This window comes from Ranitomeya imitator, chromosome 1, assembly GCF_032444005.1.
Source record: "Ranitomeya imitator isolate aRanImi1 chromosome 1, aRanImi1.pri, whole genome shotgun sequence".
Lineage (NCBI taxonomy): Eukaryota > Metazoa > Chordata > Amphibia > Anura > Dendrobatidae > Ranitomeya > Ranitomeya imitator.
The window spans coordinates 557,685,273-557,700,833 of NC_091282.1; the positions used below are offsets into that span (position 1 = coordinate 557,685,273).

The 15,561-nt window shown below is 43.9% G+C and overlaps 1 protein-coding gene across 1 annotated transcript in view; it reads left to right on the forward strand.

Annotated features, from left to right (window-relative positions):
- SLC5A5 (solute carrier family 5 member 5) overlaps window positions 1–15,561 on the forward strand; it is an 86,449-nt gene that overhangs the window by 8,807 nt on the left and 62,081 nt on the right. The window contains exons 6-8 of the mRNA XM_069767768.1: window positions 6,854–7,008; window positions 8,272–8,412; window positions 9,752–9,881. Coding sequence (XP_069623869.1) covers window positions 6,854–7,008; window positions 8,272–8,412; window positions 9,752–9,881 — 426 coding nt within the window. The remainder of the gene's footprint in view (window positions 1–6,853; window positions 7,009–8,271; window positions 8,413–9,751; window positions 9,882–15,561) is intronic.

Sequence of the window (15,561 nt, forward strand, 5' to 3'; positions counted from 1 at the left end):
CAGTCATTATATGTGGGGGGCTGCCTTTTCCTTTGGGGAGTTTCTCTGAGGCAAGGTAGGCTTTATTTTTCTATCTCTAGGGCTAGCTAGTTTCTTAGGCTGTGTCGAGTTGCATAGGGAGCGTTAGGAGCAATCCACGGCTATTTCTAGGATTAGGGATTGCGGTCAGCAGAGTTCCCATGTCTCAGAGCTCGTCCTATATTATTAGTAACTATCAGGTCATTCCGTGTGCTCTTAACCACCAGGTCCATTATTGTCCTTACCACCAGGTCATAACAGTGGACACTTCCTGCATGGCAGGCAACTCGAGCCTTTTTTTAGGTGTCACTTCTTGTGGTGACTCTGGGCTCTAATCTACTGCTATGCCTTCAGGTGTTATTGTGGCCGGGATACTTGGAATCTGCTGCCCTCCGGTTTCTGCTGTGGGGCATACAGTTCCCCCCTCCACAACCTCAGACTTCCGGCCGCCGGTTTCTTGCGCTTGAACCTGGAGGGAGCCCAGTCGCAACTCTACTCCAGTTTCCCTCTCCTCCTGTGCTCCTTTTCCCATCACTGTTGCCTACAATCTTCCTAACTCCTCCTCCAGCCAGGATATATATAGGGAAACTACCCTGAAACCAAGTCTAGAGCTCCCCCTTCTGGCCTGGTGTCAGAAAGTGTTGCATGTAAGTGTCACCTGCTAAGGGGATCATTCTCACCTCCAGGCAAGGCATCACCCTCCCCGTGAGGAAGGCAATACCACTGTGACAACCGGATTCCTGGGGTGTCACACGTACAATTAGCGTCGGCGTCACTGTCACTACCTTACGTCAAATTGAACATGAAGAGGAAGTCCGGGCTGCAGCTGATTTGACTTGCTCTTCATTTTCAATTTTTCCGAAGGCGGAGAGAGTGATGCTGACGCTGATTGGACGCCAGGCACACGTGTCACAACAACCGCACGGGAGCCCCAGGAGTGCTGACACATCTGGAATGGCGCTTTTACGGGAGGGGAATATAAGCTTTTTTGTTTTATCGGGGCCAAGCATAGGGAATGACAAGGAGTTATCCAAGCAGTGAACAACTTCTTTAAGTCTATAGATTTGATACATCCAGTGTGTCCATAATATATTTTATGCAAACCAGGCCTATTATACGAATTTCATCTTTACCAGGACTCAACAAGCATACTGGTAATTATAAATAGAGATGAGCAAATATCTTCGGCTACCTCCTTATTCGGCATGCTGTAGTGCTTACCGAAGAAGCTGCATCTGCTCCACAGCTGCATGTGTCGCAACTATGTGACAGTCACAACTCTTCATTCATGTGTCTTGACTGTCACACAGCAGCGACACATGCAGCTGCTGAATCGAACAGCCGATCAGCAGGAATGATCCAGGTATCCTGGTACCCTCTGCAGCTTATTCGGTAAGCGCTATAGCTTGCCGAATAAGGAGGGAGCCAAACATATTTTATACACAATACATTTTCTTGTTTTTATAGGGATATTTACTTTAAAAGAAAATTTGACCTTGTACGCGCAATACAAAACTTTCACGTGTTACATGCGACATAAAACTACAGTATGTCAATCAGCTCTGTTCCTTCTGATCCGTGACTTCCTGCCCTCAGTTAGGATAATAGGTTTCATTTAAATGAGTTGTCTGTTTTGGACAATCCCTACTAGTAAAGCTAAATTCGCAATACGCAGTTCATAAAATGTTCTGGTAATTCCAAGGATCAGCTTTAACCCCTTCACCCCGAAGCCTGTTTTCAACTTCCTGACCAGGCCATTTTTTTTCATTTCTGACCACTGTCACTTTATGAGGTGATAATTCTGAAACGCTTCAACGGATCCTGGTGATTCTGAGATATTTTTCTTGTGACATATTGTGCTTTATGACAGTGGTAAAATTTATTTGATATGACTTGCGTTTATTTGTGAAAAAAATGGAAATTTTGCGAAAATTTTGAAAATTTAGCAATTTTCAAACTTTTTGTTTTTATGCCCTTAAATTACAGAGTCATATCATACAAAATAGTTAATAAATAACATTACCACATGTCTGCTTTACAGTACCACAATATTGGAAGCATAATTTTTTTTGTTAAGAAGTTATAAGGGTTAAAATTGACCAGCGATTTCTCATTTTTACCACAAAATTTGCAAAACCATTTTTTTAGGGACCACCTCACACTTCAAGTGACTTTGAGGGACCTATTTGACATAAAATACCCAATAGTGATACCATTCTAAAAACTGCACCCCTCAAGGTACTCAAAACCACATTCAAGAAGTTTATTAACCCTTCAGGTGCTTAACAGGAATTTTTGGAATGTTTAAAAAAATTGAACATTTAACTTTTTTTCACAAAATTTTTTACATCAGATCCAAATTGTTTTATTTTACCAAGGGTAACAGGAGAATTTGGACCCCAAAAGCTGTTGTACAATTTGTCCTGATTATGCTGATACCCCATATGTGAGAGTAAACCACTGTTTCGGCGCATAGCAGAGCTCGGAAGGGCAGGAGCGCCATTTGTCTTTTCAATGCAAAATTTGCTGGAATTGAGATCGGACACCATGTTGCGTTTGGAGAGCCTCTGATGTGCCTAAACAGTGGAAACACCCCACAAGTGACACCATTTTGGAAACTAGACCCCCTAAGGAACTAATCTAGATATAAGGTGAGCACTTTGAACCCCCAAGTGCTTCACAGAGGTTTATAATGTAGAGCCATAAAAAATCATATTTTTTTTACAAAAATTATCTCTTTTCCTTAAATTTTTTATTTTCCCAATGATAACAGGAGAAATTGGCCACCAAAAGTTGTTGTACAATTTGTTCTGAGTACGCTGATACCCCATATGTGGGGGTAAACCACTGTTTGGGCGCATGGCAGTGCTCGGAAGGGAAGGAGCGCCGTTTGACTTTTCAATGCAAAATTGGCTGGAATTGAGATTGGACATCATGTAGTGTTTGAAGAGCCCCTGATGTGCCTAAACAGTGGAAACCCCCCACAAGTGACACCATTTTGGAAAGTAGACCCCCTAATGAACTAATCTAGATGTGTGCTGAGCACTTTGAACCTCCAATTGTTTTACTAAAGCTTATAATGCAGAGCCGTGAAAATAAAAAATATTTTTTTTCCACGAAAATGATTTTTAGCCCCCAAATTTTTATTTTCACAAGGATAACAGAAGAAATTGGGCTGCAAATGTTGTTGTGCAATTTGTCCTGAGTACGCTGATAACCCAATTGTGGGGGGGAACCACCATTTGGGCGCATGGCAGAGCTCGGAAGGGAAGGAGAGCCGTTTTGGAATGCAGACTTTGATGGAATGGTCTGCGGGCATCACATTGCGTTTGCAGAGCCCCTGATGTAAACTAAACAGTAGAAGCCCCCCAAAAGTGACCCCATATTGGAAACTAGATCCCCCAAGGAACTTATCTAGATGTGTTGTGAGAACTTTAAAACCCAAAGTGTTTCACTAAAGTTTATAACACAGAGCGTGAAAATAAAAATATATTTTTTTCCACAAAAATGATTTTTTTAGCCCCCAAATTTTTATTTTTATAAGGGTAACAGGAGAAATTGGACAGCAAAAGTTGTTGTCCAATTTGTCCGGAGTACGCTGATTGTTATGATCCGGTGACCTTGGAGCCGCATGAAACTTTCTCTGGAGTAGGTGGAAACTATACTGACCGCAAATCCTAAACTAACACCGCAACTAGAAGTAGCTGTGGGGTGTGCCTAACAACCCCTAGACACCTCGACAAAGCCGGAGGACTAAATACCCCTATAGATGGAAATAGGAATTCTACCTTGCCTCAGAGCAGAACCCCAAAGGATAGGCAGCCCCCCACGAATATTGACGGTGAGTAGCAGAGGAAAGACACACACAGGCAGAAAACAGGATTTAGCAAAAGAGGACACTCTAGCTAAATAGGAAAGGATAGGACAGAATACTAAGCGGTCAGTATTAAAACCCTTCCAAAAATATCCACAGCAGATAATACAAAAATTTCCACAATCTAACTAAAGACGTGGAACATATATCTGCAACTCCTGAGAATCCAACAAGACTGAGTAAATACAGACACAATCTAAGCTGGACAAGAAAAAACAAATGAATAGCACAGAATTATAAAGCACACAGCATGTGTGCCCAAGAAACAAAAACCAGCCACTTATCTTTAGCTGATTTAGCAGCAAGGCAGGAAAAACAAGACAGAGATCCAAATCCTCCCAAAACCATGGACAACTGGCAAGGACTAATGAATCCTGCAAACCTAAATACCCCAGTCAGAACTGCAATCAGTAGATACACCTGACCAGGACTGCAACCCAAGGACAACTGCATTACCACCTATAACCACCGGAGGGAACCCACAAGCCGAATTCACAACAGCTGATACCCATATGTGTGGGTAAACCACTGTTTGGGTCCATGGCAGAGCTCGGAAGGGAAGGAGTGCCGTTTGACTTTTCAATGCAAAATTGGCTGGAATTGAGATGACACCATGTCACGTTTGGAGAGCCCCTGATGTGCTGAAATAGTGGAAACCCCCCACAAGTGACACCATTTTGGAAAGTAGACCCCTTAAGGAACTTGTCTAGATGTGTGGTAAGCACTTTGAACAACCAATTGTTTTACTAAAGTTTGTAGAGCCGTGAAAATTAAAAAATCATTTTTTTCCACAAAATGATCTTTTAGCCTGCAATTTTTATTTTCCAAGGGTAAGAGGAGAGATTGGACCCCAAAGGTTGTTGTCCAATTTGTCCTGAGTACGCTGATACCCCATATGTGGGGGGAACCACCATTTGAGCCCATGGTAGAGCACGTAAGGGAAGGATCGCCGTTTAGGCATGCAGACTTTGATGGAATGGTCTGCGGGCGTCACGTTGCGTTTGCAGAGCACCTGATATACAGTAGGGACCAAAAGTTTGGACACACCTTCTCATTTAAAGATTTTTCTGTATTTTCATGACTATGAAAATTGTACATTCACACTGAAGGCATCAAAACTATGAATTAACCCATGTGGAATTATATACTTAACAAAAAAGTGTGAAACAACTGAAAATATGTCTTATATTCTAGGTTCTTCAAAGTAGCAACCTTTTGCTTTGATGACTGCTTTGCACACTCTTGGCACTTTAGCACCGATCGTGGGCATTGCTGCGGGGTGTCAGCTGTCACATACAGCTGACACCCGCACATGATCGCCGCGGTGCTCACCGTGAGACCACACTATCGTGCTGCCATACTAGTACTGCGGTTGCGGGAACTAGAGCAGTACTAGTATGGCGCATGTCAGAAAGGGGTTAATATGTATTATATGTGAATCTGAGAGGAAGTGTGCAATTTCTCCTCAGCAATACCACTGGGTAAATTACAGTGGCATGTAAAAGTTTGGGCACCCCTGGTCAAAATTACTGTTATTGTGAATAGTTAAGCAAGTTGAAGACTGAATGATCTCTTAAAGACCTAAAGTTAAAGAAGACATGTGACCGCGACGTCATCGAAGGTCCTTCACTCACTGCATTCTAAGGAACGGAGGGAGACGCTAGCAGCGCTGTGAGCCAGGGGCCGTCCGAGGGTGAGTATATCCATGTTTTTTATTTTTATCCTTTATTTTTTACATGAATATGGATCCCAGGGCCTGAAGGAGAGTCTCCTCTCCTCCAGACCCTGGGAACCACACGCCGAAATTCAGGATCGCTCCCTGCACACGCCGTACCCGGTCACCTGACCGCTCATGTGACCATGACGTCACCGAAGGTCCTTCACTCACCGCATTCTAAGGAACGGAGGGAGACGCTAGCAGCGGTGACAGCCAGGGCCCGTCCGAGGGTGAGTATATCCATGTTTTTTATTTTTATTCTTTATTTTTTACATGAATATGGATCCCAGGGCCTGAAGGAGAGTTTCCTCTCCTCCAGACCCTGGGAACCACACGCCGTATAAGATGACTGGGCGTATAAGATGACCCCCGTCTTATACGGCGGGCATATTCCAAATTCCATATTTTATATGGAAGAGTTGGGGGTCGTCTTATACGCCAGAAAATACGGTACATAAAAATTAATCTCATCTATATTTTTGAATAATAAAGAGAACATAATATAAAATTGAAAGCATTACACAAATGAACACACAAAAGGGTTGCACAGAATAAATAATACAAATATAGAAGATTAAATTATATTATAAACAGGTAGTGAGGGGGATCATATATACGAGTGTCTCCCTGGATGTGCATAGAAACATACTGAACCTGCTAAAGAGCATGGTAATTACAGCCCCAGCTATGGTTACAATGCAAAGTAAAAGAGAGTGTGCACTTGGTCAAGCTATTTGACCAAGTCAGATTTAGGGAAACCTGATATGGGCTTTTTTTTTTGGAGAGCTCTGTAGGAAGGTAGTGGGATGGATCTCTCCCTCCAGTCCGCGTCTTATAAGTGGCCCATGTCCACAATTCTCATTTAAACTTTCATATAAGGTTTGGGTGTGTCAGCATTTGGTTTTGCAAGCAGCAGAACAGGAGCTGTATGTGTGTCAGGTCTGTGTGAGACTGAACACAGTTCAGAGCCAGAGAGAGCAAAGTCATTGCTGCAAACATGGGTTACACAGTAGTGCTGTTGCCCACTGCAATACATTGTTACAGACTGCTATGGATGATCTGACTGTGAACTGGAGGATAAAGTTTGAATTTATTTTTGCAAGTTGTTAAAACAATGGCATTTGAGTTTTACTATCTTGGGTCACTGCCTCGTTACCGAAGTGTTGTGAAAGCCGTAACACACTATAAAGAGTGCAAGAATATTTTAGTTTTACAGGCCATCACCCTTTGCTTGTCTGTCATAGGGTGGTATGAAAGCGGTCATCTGGACGGATGTTTTCCAAGTACTGGTAATGATCTCTGGCTTCTTTGCAATTGCTATTCGTGGTGCTATACTGGTTGGTGGACCCTCTACTGTAGTGGATATTGCAAGAAATTACTCCAGAATTAACATTGGCGAGTAAGTATAATTGTTCTTTGATTGATTTTTTTTGTACAATAGTGCCAGTTAGGTTTGTCTATAGTTCATAGAATATGGACACTATATAAACAGATAATATGCTGGATGCTCTTAAAGGGAACCTGTCACCCCCCCAAAATCGAAGATGAGCTAAGCCCAACGGCATCAGGGGCTTATCTACAGCATTCTGGAATGCTGTAGATAAACCCCCGATGTATCCTGAAAGATGAGAAAAAGAGGTTATATTATACTTACCTGGGGGGCGCGGTCCGGTCCGGCGCCTCCCATCTTCTTACGATGACATCCTCTTCTTGTCTTCACGCTGCGGCTCCAGCGCAGGTGTACTTTGTCTGACCTGTTGAGGGCACAGCAAAGTACTGCAGTGCGCAGGCGCTGGGAAAGGAGAGGCCCGGCACCTGCGCACTGAAGTACTTTGCTCTGCCCTCAAGAGGGCAGACAAAGTACGCCTGCGCTCGAGCCGCAACATGAAGACAAGAAGAGAACGTCATCCTATGAGGATAGGAGGCCCCGGACCGGACCGCGAAGCCCATCGGACCGGACCGCAGCAGGAACGCCCCTGGGTGAGTATAATCTAACCTCTTTTTCTCATCTTTCAGGATACATCGGGGGCTTATCTACAGCATTAGAGAATGCTGTAGATAAGCCCCTGATGCTGGTGGGCTTAGCTCATCTTCGATTTTGGGGGTGACAGGTTCCCTTTAAAGATTTGACAACTATTTTTAGTCAAGAGCATTGTCCCATCTGAGGCATTTATAACATTTATTTGATGTAGTTCAAATCACCCAACCATCACCAATCTTGAAAACCACTTCAATGCATAAAAGGAAATAGGAAACTTAGCAGAAAAAAATAAAGGTGCAACACTTACAGTACCTGCTCCTACACTGAACACAAACAATAAGGGGAAGATACCTGGTAAAACTGTGATTAGCTAACCCTAAAGTGGTTTTCCCATGAACATTTATCATTTGATAATTGTATGATTGCTGGGGTCCCACCATTGATACCGCCACTGGTATGAAAAGTCGTAGTTCTGAACTTAAAAAATGTGCAAAGAATTCTCACAAATGATGTATTATCTGTGTAAAGAACACTATGCAATTCTCTAATAAATGTATTCATTGGTATTTCAAAACTAAAACAATGGAACAGATGCAAGATTAATAGTACCATAATTAATAAGTACTAATGATGACTTCACATAGATATGTATATGAGAGTGCTAATTATTATTTGTAACAGCTTTGACCTAGACCCACGCAGGCGATACACCTTCTGGACATTTGTTTGTGGCAGCACCTTCCTGTGGCTATCCATGTATGGGGTCCATCAGGCCCAGGTACAGCGCTACATATCCTGTAAATCGGAAAATCAAGCTAAGCTGTGAGTGATCTATTCTCATTCATTGTAAAAAATGTTTATTTGTATGAATTAATTCCCTGCTGCTAAGCGAATTCACAAGTCAGTTTTTCTCATTGACAAGAGAGGACTGATTTCACCAGTGTGTCGGATTTTCATACGCTCTCGATCTGTCAGATTTTACCACACATGTGTCATTTGTTGTTGTTGAATTAGTAAAAAAAAACTGATGGCGGTTTCCTAAGTTTCTCCAAGGATTACTCAGTGAGAAATGGGCAGAACATGGCTGCAATATAGATGGCAACTGAGTGCTGATTGGTGTTTCATGGAACCGTTCACTTGAATGGAGAAGTTTGATCTGCAAATAGGACACAAAACATATGTGTATTAAAGGAAACCTGTCACCAGGTTTTTTTATGTACAAACCAATACCACCACCTTCCTCAGCGCCTGAGCTGCTTTCCAGAAAGTTGTATACTATGTTCTGATTCTCCTGAATATCATCGAAAAACCTTTTGAAGTGCTCCAACGAGGTATGCAAATTCGGACGCATCCTGTGTCATCCACATAGCCGAATGAAATCACTTGCTTGCACAAGGACATCGCTGGCTCTAGCCGACTGTAAGCAGAGCCTAAAGCCTAACTGTGCATGTGTCAGCACAAGTCTTTCTGACTCCTGCTTACGGAACCATTTTTCCCATATTGTTTTGTGCCCTGTTGCCGAAATTAAACTGGATTCCGGGTTTTAAAGGAACTCCATAATGACAAGACTGAGTCTGAAGACTCTGTCACTCCAGCTCTATTCTCTGCCGAGCACCACCTCCTCCTGCTTGACTGGCAATCCCTATGCTTTTTGACTTCAGGGAAGGGAGCTGTCAGTCAAGTAGGAAGAGGCGACACTGTGTGGGGAATAGAGCTGGAGTGACAGGGACTTCAGATTAACAATTGTTTTTTAGCCTTTCTGGTAGACTCCCATTCTGACAGAGAAAGCTTCTGGAAAACAACTGAACTCAGGTTGCTAACCCAGAGCCACAGTAATCTGCTGATTCTCACATATCGCTTCAATATTTAATGTATGGTTAGAAGGAATTCTGCTATGTGTGTATTCTGTAAAAGTACGCAAAATTATGCAGAAAGGCATGATACAATAAACAGTATCTGGGCCTAGAGGTGGACTACATTCTTGATCCAATCAAATACAAAAAACAAGAGATATTGGAAAGAACAAAAAATATTACGGTGTCATACCAGTGCCATATTCATAGAATAGAACACAGTTTTAGGCTCCGACTAGTTTAAATGCTTCTTTCCAGCTTCTGTTGGTTTTGCTTGGATTACAGCTTGAGAGTGTATTTTCTTGCAGCGCAATCTTGGTGAATCAAGTGGCTCTTTGCGTCATTGTGCCAAGCGCGGTGATCTGTGGAATTATAATGTTCACATTCTATGTGAACTGTGACCCTCTTCTTGCCGGATATGTCTCTGCTCCAGACCAGGTAGTTATATAGTCACTTATTTTAGGAGTTAAACTATCTTGATCTGTTATAAATATTATGTATTTACTGCCAGTGGAATTAAATTGTTAGGTATTTATATGTACTTCGTTATTTAGTGGAGATATTTCTGCATAACCGAAATATTAGTACCAAAAGAAAAAAAACGCAAAAACAGCTTGATTTTAAAATCTTTAGAATAGGTAAACTTTAGTGATGAGCAAGCACTAAAACGCTCGGGAGCTCGTTGCTCGGTTCGAGCAGATTGGAATACTCGGGTACTTGGCCATAACAACGAGCCCAATGTAAGTCTATGGGAGACCCGAGTATTTTTTACCGCGATCCCCCAGGGGGTCCTTTTAATGTCTAAAAAAGCTGACCCATCTTGTTTCATTTATGAAGGAGGGACTCTTAAAGTCACAGAGCCTATTTTTACTGGTGCATCAGGCGGCATTAATCTTCTTAAAGGGCCATTATTAAACAGTGGGTCTCCTAAACTGTTGTAGCCTATGCTGTGAGTGGTTGGGCTGCCAATAATTATGACACACCACAATACCCCTTTCATAAGATGCCCAGGGGGAACTCCTGAAAAAAATGTTGCATTGAATGCAAGGCCTGCCCTGCTACCAATTCACATGCACCCCAATAAACCTTTGAACCCACATACTGGATGGGCCCATGAAAATCCACTTCACAATATGCATTTTCTGCTCCATACTCCTTTATTTTTACACATTGGCAGCAAGGCCAGCCCTGCTGCATAGTCAGTCATATGCACCCCATTACGCCTTGGTACCCACATACTGCATGGGCCCATGAAAATCCACTCGTATTTTTTAATGGTATGATGGTTCTCTCTTTGCAGAATTATTTAAAGGAGAATTTGGCAATTTTATTTGCCATGATTTTAACACTTAGGTTCAGATACGGCTTTAAATAAGGCTAATACAACTCAATTTTATTGCAAACTACAAAATTCAAGGAATAGTATGATTGAATAGTGTAAGTGCGTACACTTTTATATATGTTAACATACAAAGGTTAATAAGTACATATAAGGATTAAATACATATAGTGATTACGTATATGTATATATATAGACACTCAAAAAAGAGGCAGCACTCCATAGTTTAAGTTAAAAATGTGGAAGGTTTAATCGACCCACATAGCCGGGCGACGTTTCAGCTCCATCTGAGCCTTTATCATTCCTGCATTTAGAGTGTCAAAGGTCGTCATAAATGCAGGAATGAATGTGTCACATGGATTTATGTCTTTTTACATCAACTAAGGAACTTGCCCCTCAGACCATGAAGGGTCACCACAACAGAGACCCTAATCACAGGACAATAAAACAATCCTTATCTAAGAATTGGCCCAATATTTATGGACGTAACTGTTTATCACCCATGGTAATTCTGCTTCATGTCACCTGGCTTATCCATGGTGGTTTTTTTTTTTTTTCTATACGATGTTGTGCATAAATATGTGATTCTTCAGAATTTGTTTTAGTCTTTGCCTGATGAAGAGACGTATGTAGTCTCGAAAGCTTGCAATTTGTTACCATCTTTTCAGTTAGCCATTAAAAGGTATCAACCACTGAGGACTCTCAGTTCTAAATATTTTTCTATCTACTGGCTAACACGGTACCAAGATATATTTCTTTCCTGTTACACTATGTAACTCTAGTTTCACCCAGCCCTTCAAGTGGCCAGCTTTCAAGGTTGTATAAAACTGAGATATCATGGAGTCATCAGACAAGGGGCCATAAACCCCTAGAATATAAAAGCCACAAGGATTTACATCAAACCACCACAGGCAGAGTTTCAGTAAACCTTAATGCTTTACAATCACAAACAGCAAACATATAGAGGTTTAGAACTGTTTGTGAAGTGAATAAACAAACATTTCTCACGATTGTGTCACTATGAGCATTGTCTGTCACATCTGTAAATGTTTTACAAGAAATGCAGCTATGTGATTGTCTGAATGCATTCGGTGTACAGTATTTTAATCTGGATTCCAAATCGCCGTTTGTATTTTGGTGTTGGCAGCGGCTCCTGGAGCGGTGTTGGTGGCGGTGCCGGTGGGTCCTCTGCAGGCGTTGTCCAGCATGGAGCCTTGGTGCTCACCCGCAGCTGCAGGAGCTGGTCGATCAGTTCTCCATTCCAGCCTGCAGGAAGTCAGCGCCAACTGTGGATGCCTGGTCTCAGTGCCTCTCCAGGTAGCTGGGGGAGTCCTCTGCTCCGACCCCACGCTCTGGTTCCGGGCGGCTGGCCATGTTGTCCTCCACGTGGCTGGCTCTCTCCTCATCCTTTTCCCGCTCTCTCCTCCGTGGGTGGTTTCTTGTTCTTTGTCTCTGCCCGCCATTGAGGATCAGGAGGCGGATCTCGGCTGCTGACGGACACGTCCTCAAGGTACAGAGATATTTGAACTGGGTGGCCATTATTTTTCGCGCTTCTCAGTTCGTTTATGCTCACAATGCCACGCCCTTCTTATTCTCGTGCACTCCTCATGGTGCTGTAATGGCGGCAGTTTTGGCGGGAATTTTTGGCGGCAAATGGCATTACACAGATCTTAAGCAAATCACAGTTCAAAGACAATTCTGGCACAGTTCTTAGGCGCACATGACCCGATTTTCAGTCTTAAGTAGATCCTGTTTGTGACGCCTAAAGATTGGAGCGCCCCCGTAGGTCAATGGGGTACTCGGTACCGGGTCCTTCGGTTCTCAAGGGGAATGTCACGGTGGCTGACCCGGTCCGTGGCCCTCGGGAGGTCCGTTGTAAAAGGGGAAAGGTCTTTAAAGGCATAATGTTCGTGATGTCACCTGTGGTATTCGGTCAGGGTGACTGACCCTGCTTAGGGGTCCGCTGGGCTGATGTTATGGCAGCCAGTTGGTATACCTTCCCACAGGTGAAGTATGTCCCCAGGGCTTCCCAGTGTGTGGATGGTGGATGGTGTGAGGCGCAGTGAAGAACGAGGACACAAGGTTGCAGTCTCTTTACCTTTACTGAAGGCTTCAGCATCCACAATCCAGAGCACCAGATCACAGGGCAGGCAGAGTCCGGACGGTCTGAAGGCAAATCCAGAGTCCCCTTATCCAGGTGGAAATCAATAGCCTTCCTCTAGCACCTGGATGTTGTAATACCTTACTGCTGAGCTTCTCATAAGGTCCTCACAACTGTTGTTGGTGTTCTAAATGTTATGTCTTTCTCTCTGTCCCCCAGATGGATAGGAACAACCCGATTGATTGATGGCCTGAGGCTTTTTACAGGGACTCTAGCATGCCCCGGCCCCCACGATTGCCACCGTGCCTCCTGGGTAAAAGGTTGGGCAACTAATATGGAATTAGCTGTCCTGCCGGTCTCTGGAGCCAGGCTTGTAGACGATGACTCCCTCGGTGTTCCGACTACTGGCTTCTGCGCCTCAGAAGGAGGCAGCATTTTACAGTGCAGAATCCTTCTGGTTTCCTCTTCTTTTGCTATGACTTCGTTTCTCACTCTCTGCAATGCAATTCCCTTCAATGTCTCTTTCTTAGGATGCTGCCACATCGGTAAGCAGGCGCAGCTCCGTGTCCTTCTGTCTAGGCCTCTGACAGGATCCCACCCTGTCAGGGACCCACTACCTGAGTGGAGCTCAGATAGCAGCTAACTGGGTGAAGCCCAGCCAGCCTCTGCCTGACTGGGGCTGCCTGGGTGAAACCCAGTCAGCTTCTGCCTAACTTCCTATCCAGACCACCAGTTTTACCTAATTGTGAAGAGTGCCCTACTAAATAGGAGCATAGCTCCCCCTGATGGACTGGAGTGTGAAGTGTGTTGAATGGTTTGTGATACCTGGTAAAGTGATCTCCTTTATTGTCTTCAGACGTAACATCACTCCCCCTGGTGGAAGAATGACATTACTGCAATGACCAGGACCCTGGGGCGCTGCACTGCCATGTGCCTGATCATGCTGGTGGTGGTCAGGCTGGTTGTTTTGCTACCCCTGCTGATGCGGGCATGGCAGGTGCTGCAAATGGCCTGTCTGGGGTTATCGGCAGAGTCTTTAAAAAATAACCAGACTCGGGAAGATCTAACAGTTGGAATGGCAACTTCCCTCATGGTGTTGCGGGGAATGGATGCACGCCTTCTGTATGTGGCCACCACACTGCTTCTTCCTGCCTGTTGGGGGATATGCCTCCTTCCCCATTTGTGCTACTGTCCTCGCTATGCATGTCCTCCTGTCAGGTTAGGTCAGTCATTATGTCACCTACCACCTCGTCTTCCACATCCGCACCCTGCTCCTCTTGCTGACTTTCTGGCAATTGTGTCTCATCATCGTCCATCTCTTGTGACACTTTCCCACGATTGCCTTTGTGTGACCGGGGCTGGTCAAAGCTTTGGGCAGCTCTACATACGATCTCATCTGTCCTCACTTCAAGTTCACCGGCAGAGAGTCCGGAATCTTGAAATGGAAAACTGAACAGCTCCACAGAGTGTCCAAGTGTGGGATTAGTTGTCTCAGGGCACTCGGCATGGTGGGAGGAAGGAGGATCAGGGTGAGGAATATCCAGGCCTCACTCACGGCTACTAAGACTTGACCGTGTGGAAGACATGGTGGTAGTCGTGGTGGCTAAGTGACTGGAAGCATTATCCGCTATCCAACCAACAACAGTTTGACACTGTTCTGGCTTTAATAGTTTTGTGCTGCGGTCCCCTAGAAACTGGGACAGGAAGGTCGATTGAGAAGATGTGGGTATTTGTTGTGGCCCACTTTCACCTTGGCCACAGCCTCATCCTCTGCATGCACCATCAGCATCACGCCCACTTCCCCGTCCCTTGCCCCTTGCCTTGCCCATTTTAAATGGACTACTGCTAGTGATGAGCGACTATACTCGTTACTCGAGATTTCCCGAGCATGCTCTGGTGACCTCCGAGTATTATTTAGTGCTCGGAGATTTAGTTTTCTTCGCCGCAGCTGGATGATTTACAGCTATTAGCCTGCTTGATTACATGTGAGGATTCCCTAGCAACCAGCCAACCCCCACATGTACTTAGCCTGGCTAATAGCTGTAAATCATTCAGCTGCGGCGATGAAAACTAAATCTCCGAACACTAAAAAATACTCAGAGGACACCCGAGCGTGCTCCGGAAATCTCGAGTAACGAGTATATTTGCTCATCACTAACTACTGCTCTATTTCAAAAGCTCAACACAAATGTATTTATTTGGAGCTAAATGATATCTGATCAGTATGCCTGCAAAGCTATGATTTTTCAAACACAAACACCAGGCCTCAGCCTGACATAACAGACTGTATTGCATTTTTTGGGGCTTTTTGCTGAATTTAACCCCCCCCCCCCCCCCAAAAAAAAAAGAAGAGTGGCACAAGGCTAGCACACAGAACTATGCTACGTATGCCTGATGAAACACGATTTTCCTAAACCAGATACAACTGAGCTCAGCCTGACATAACAGACTGTATTAACTTTTTTTTAAGGTTTTGTATAATTAAAAAAAAAAATCTACAAGGCTAGCAGACAGATGAAACTTATGCCTGTCAAGCTATGATTTTTCCACCACAGATACAACAGGCCTCAGTCTGACATAACAGACTGTCTTAATTTTGGGGGGGTTTGTAGAATTTTTTTAAATGTAAAATAGTGCTGTAGAGTCACAGACAGGAAAAAAATGGACTAATGGCCTAA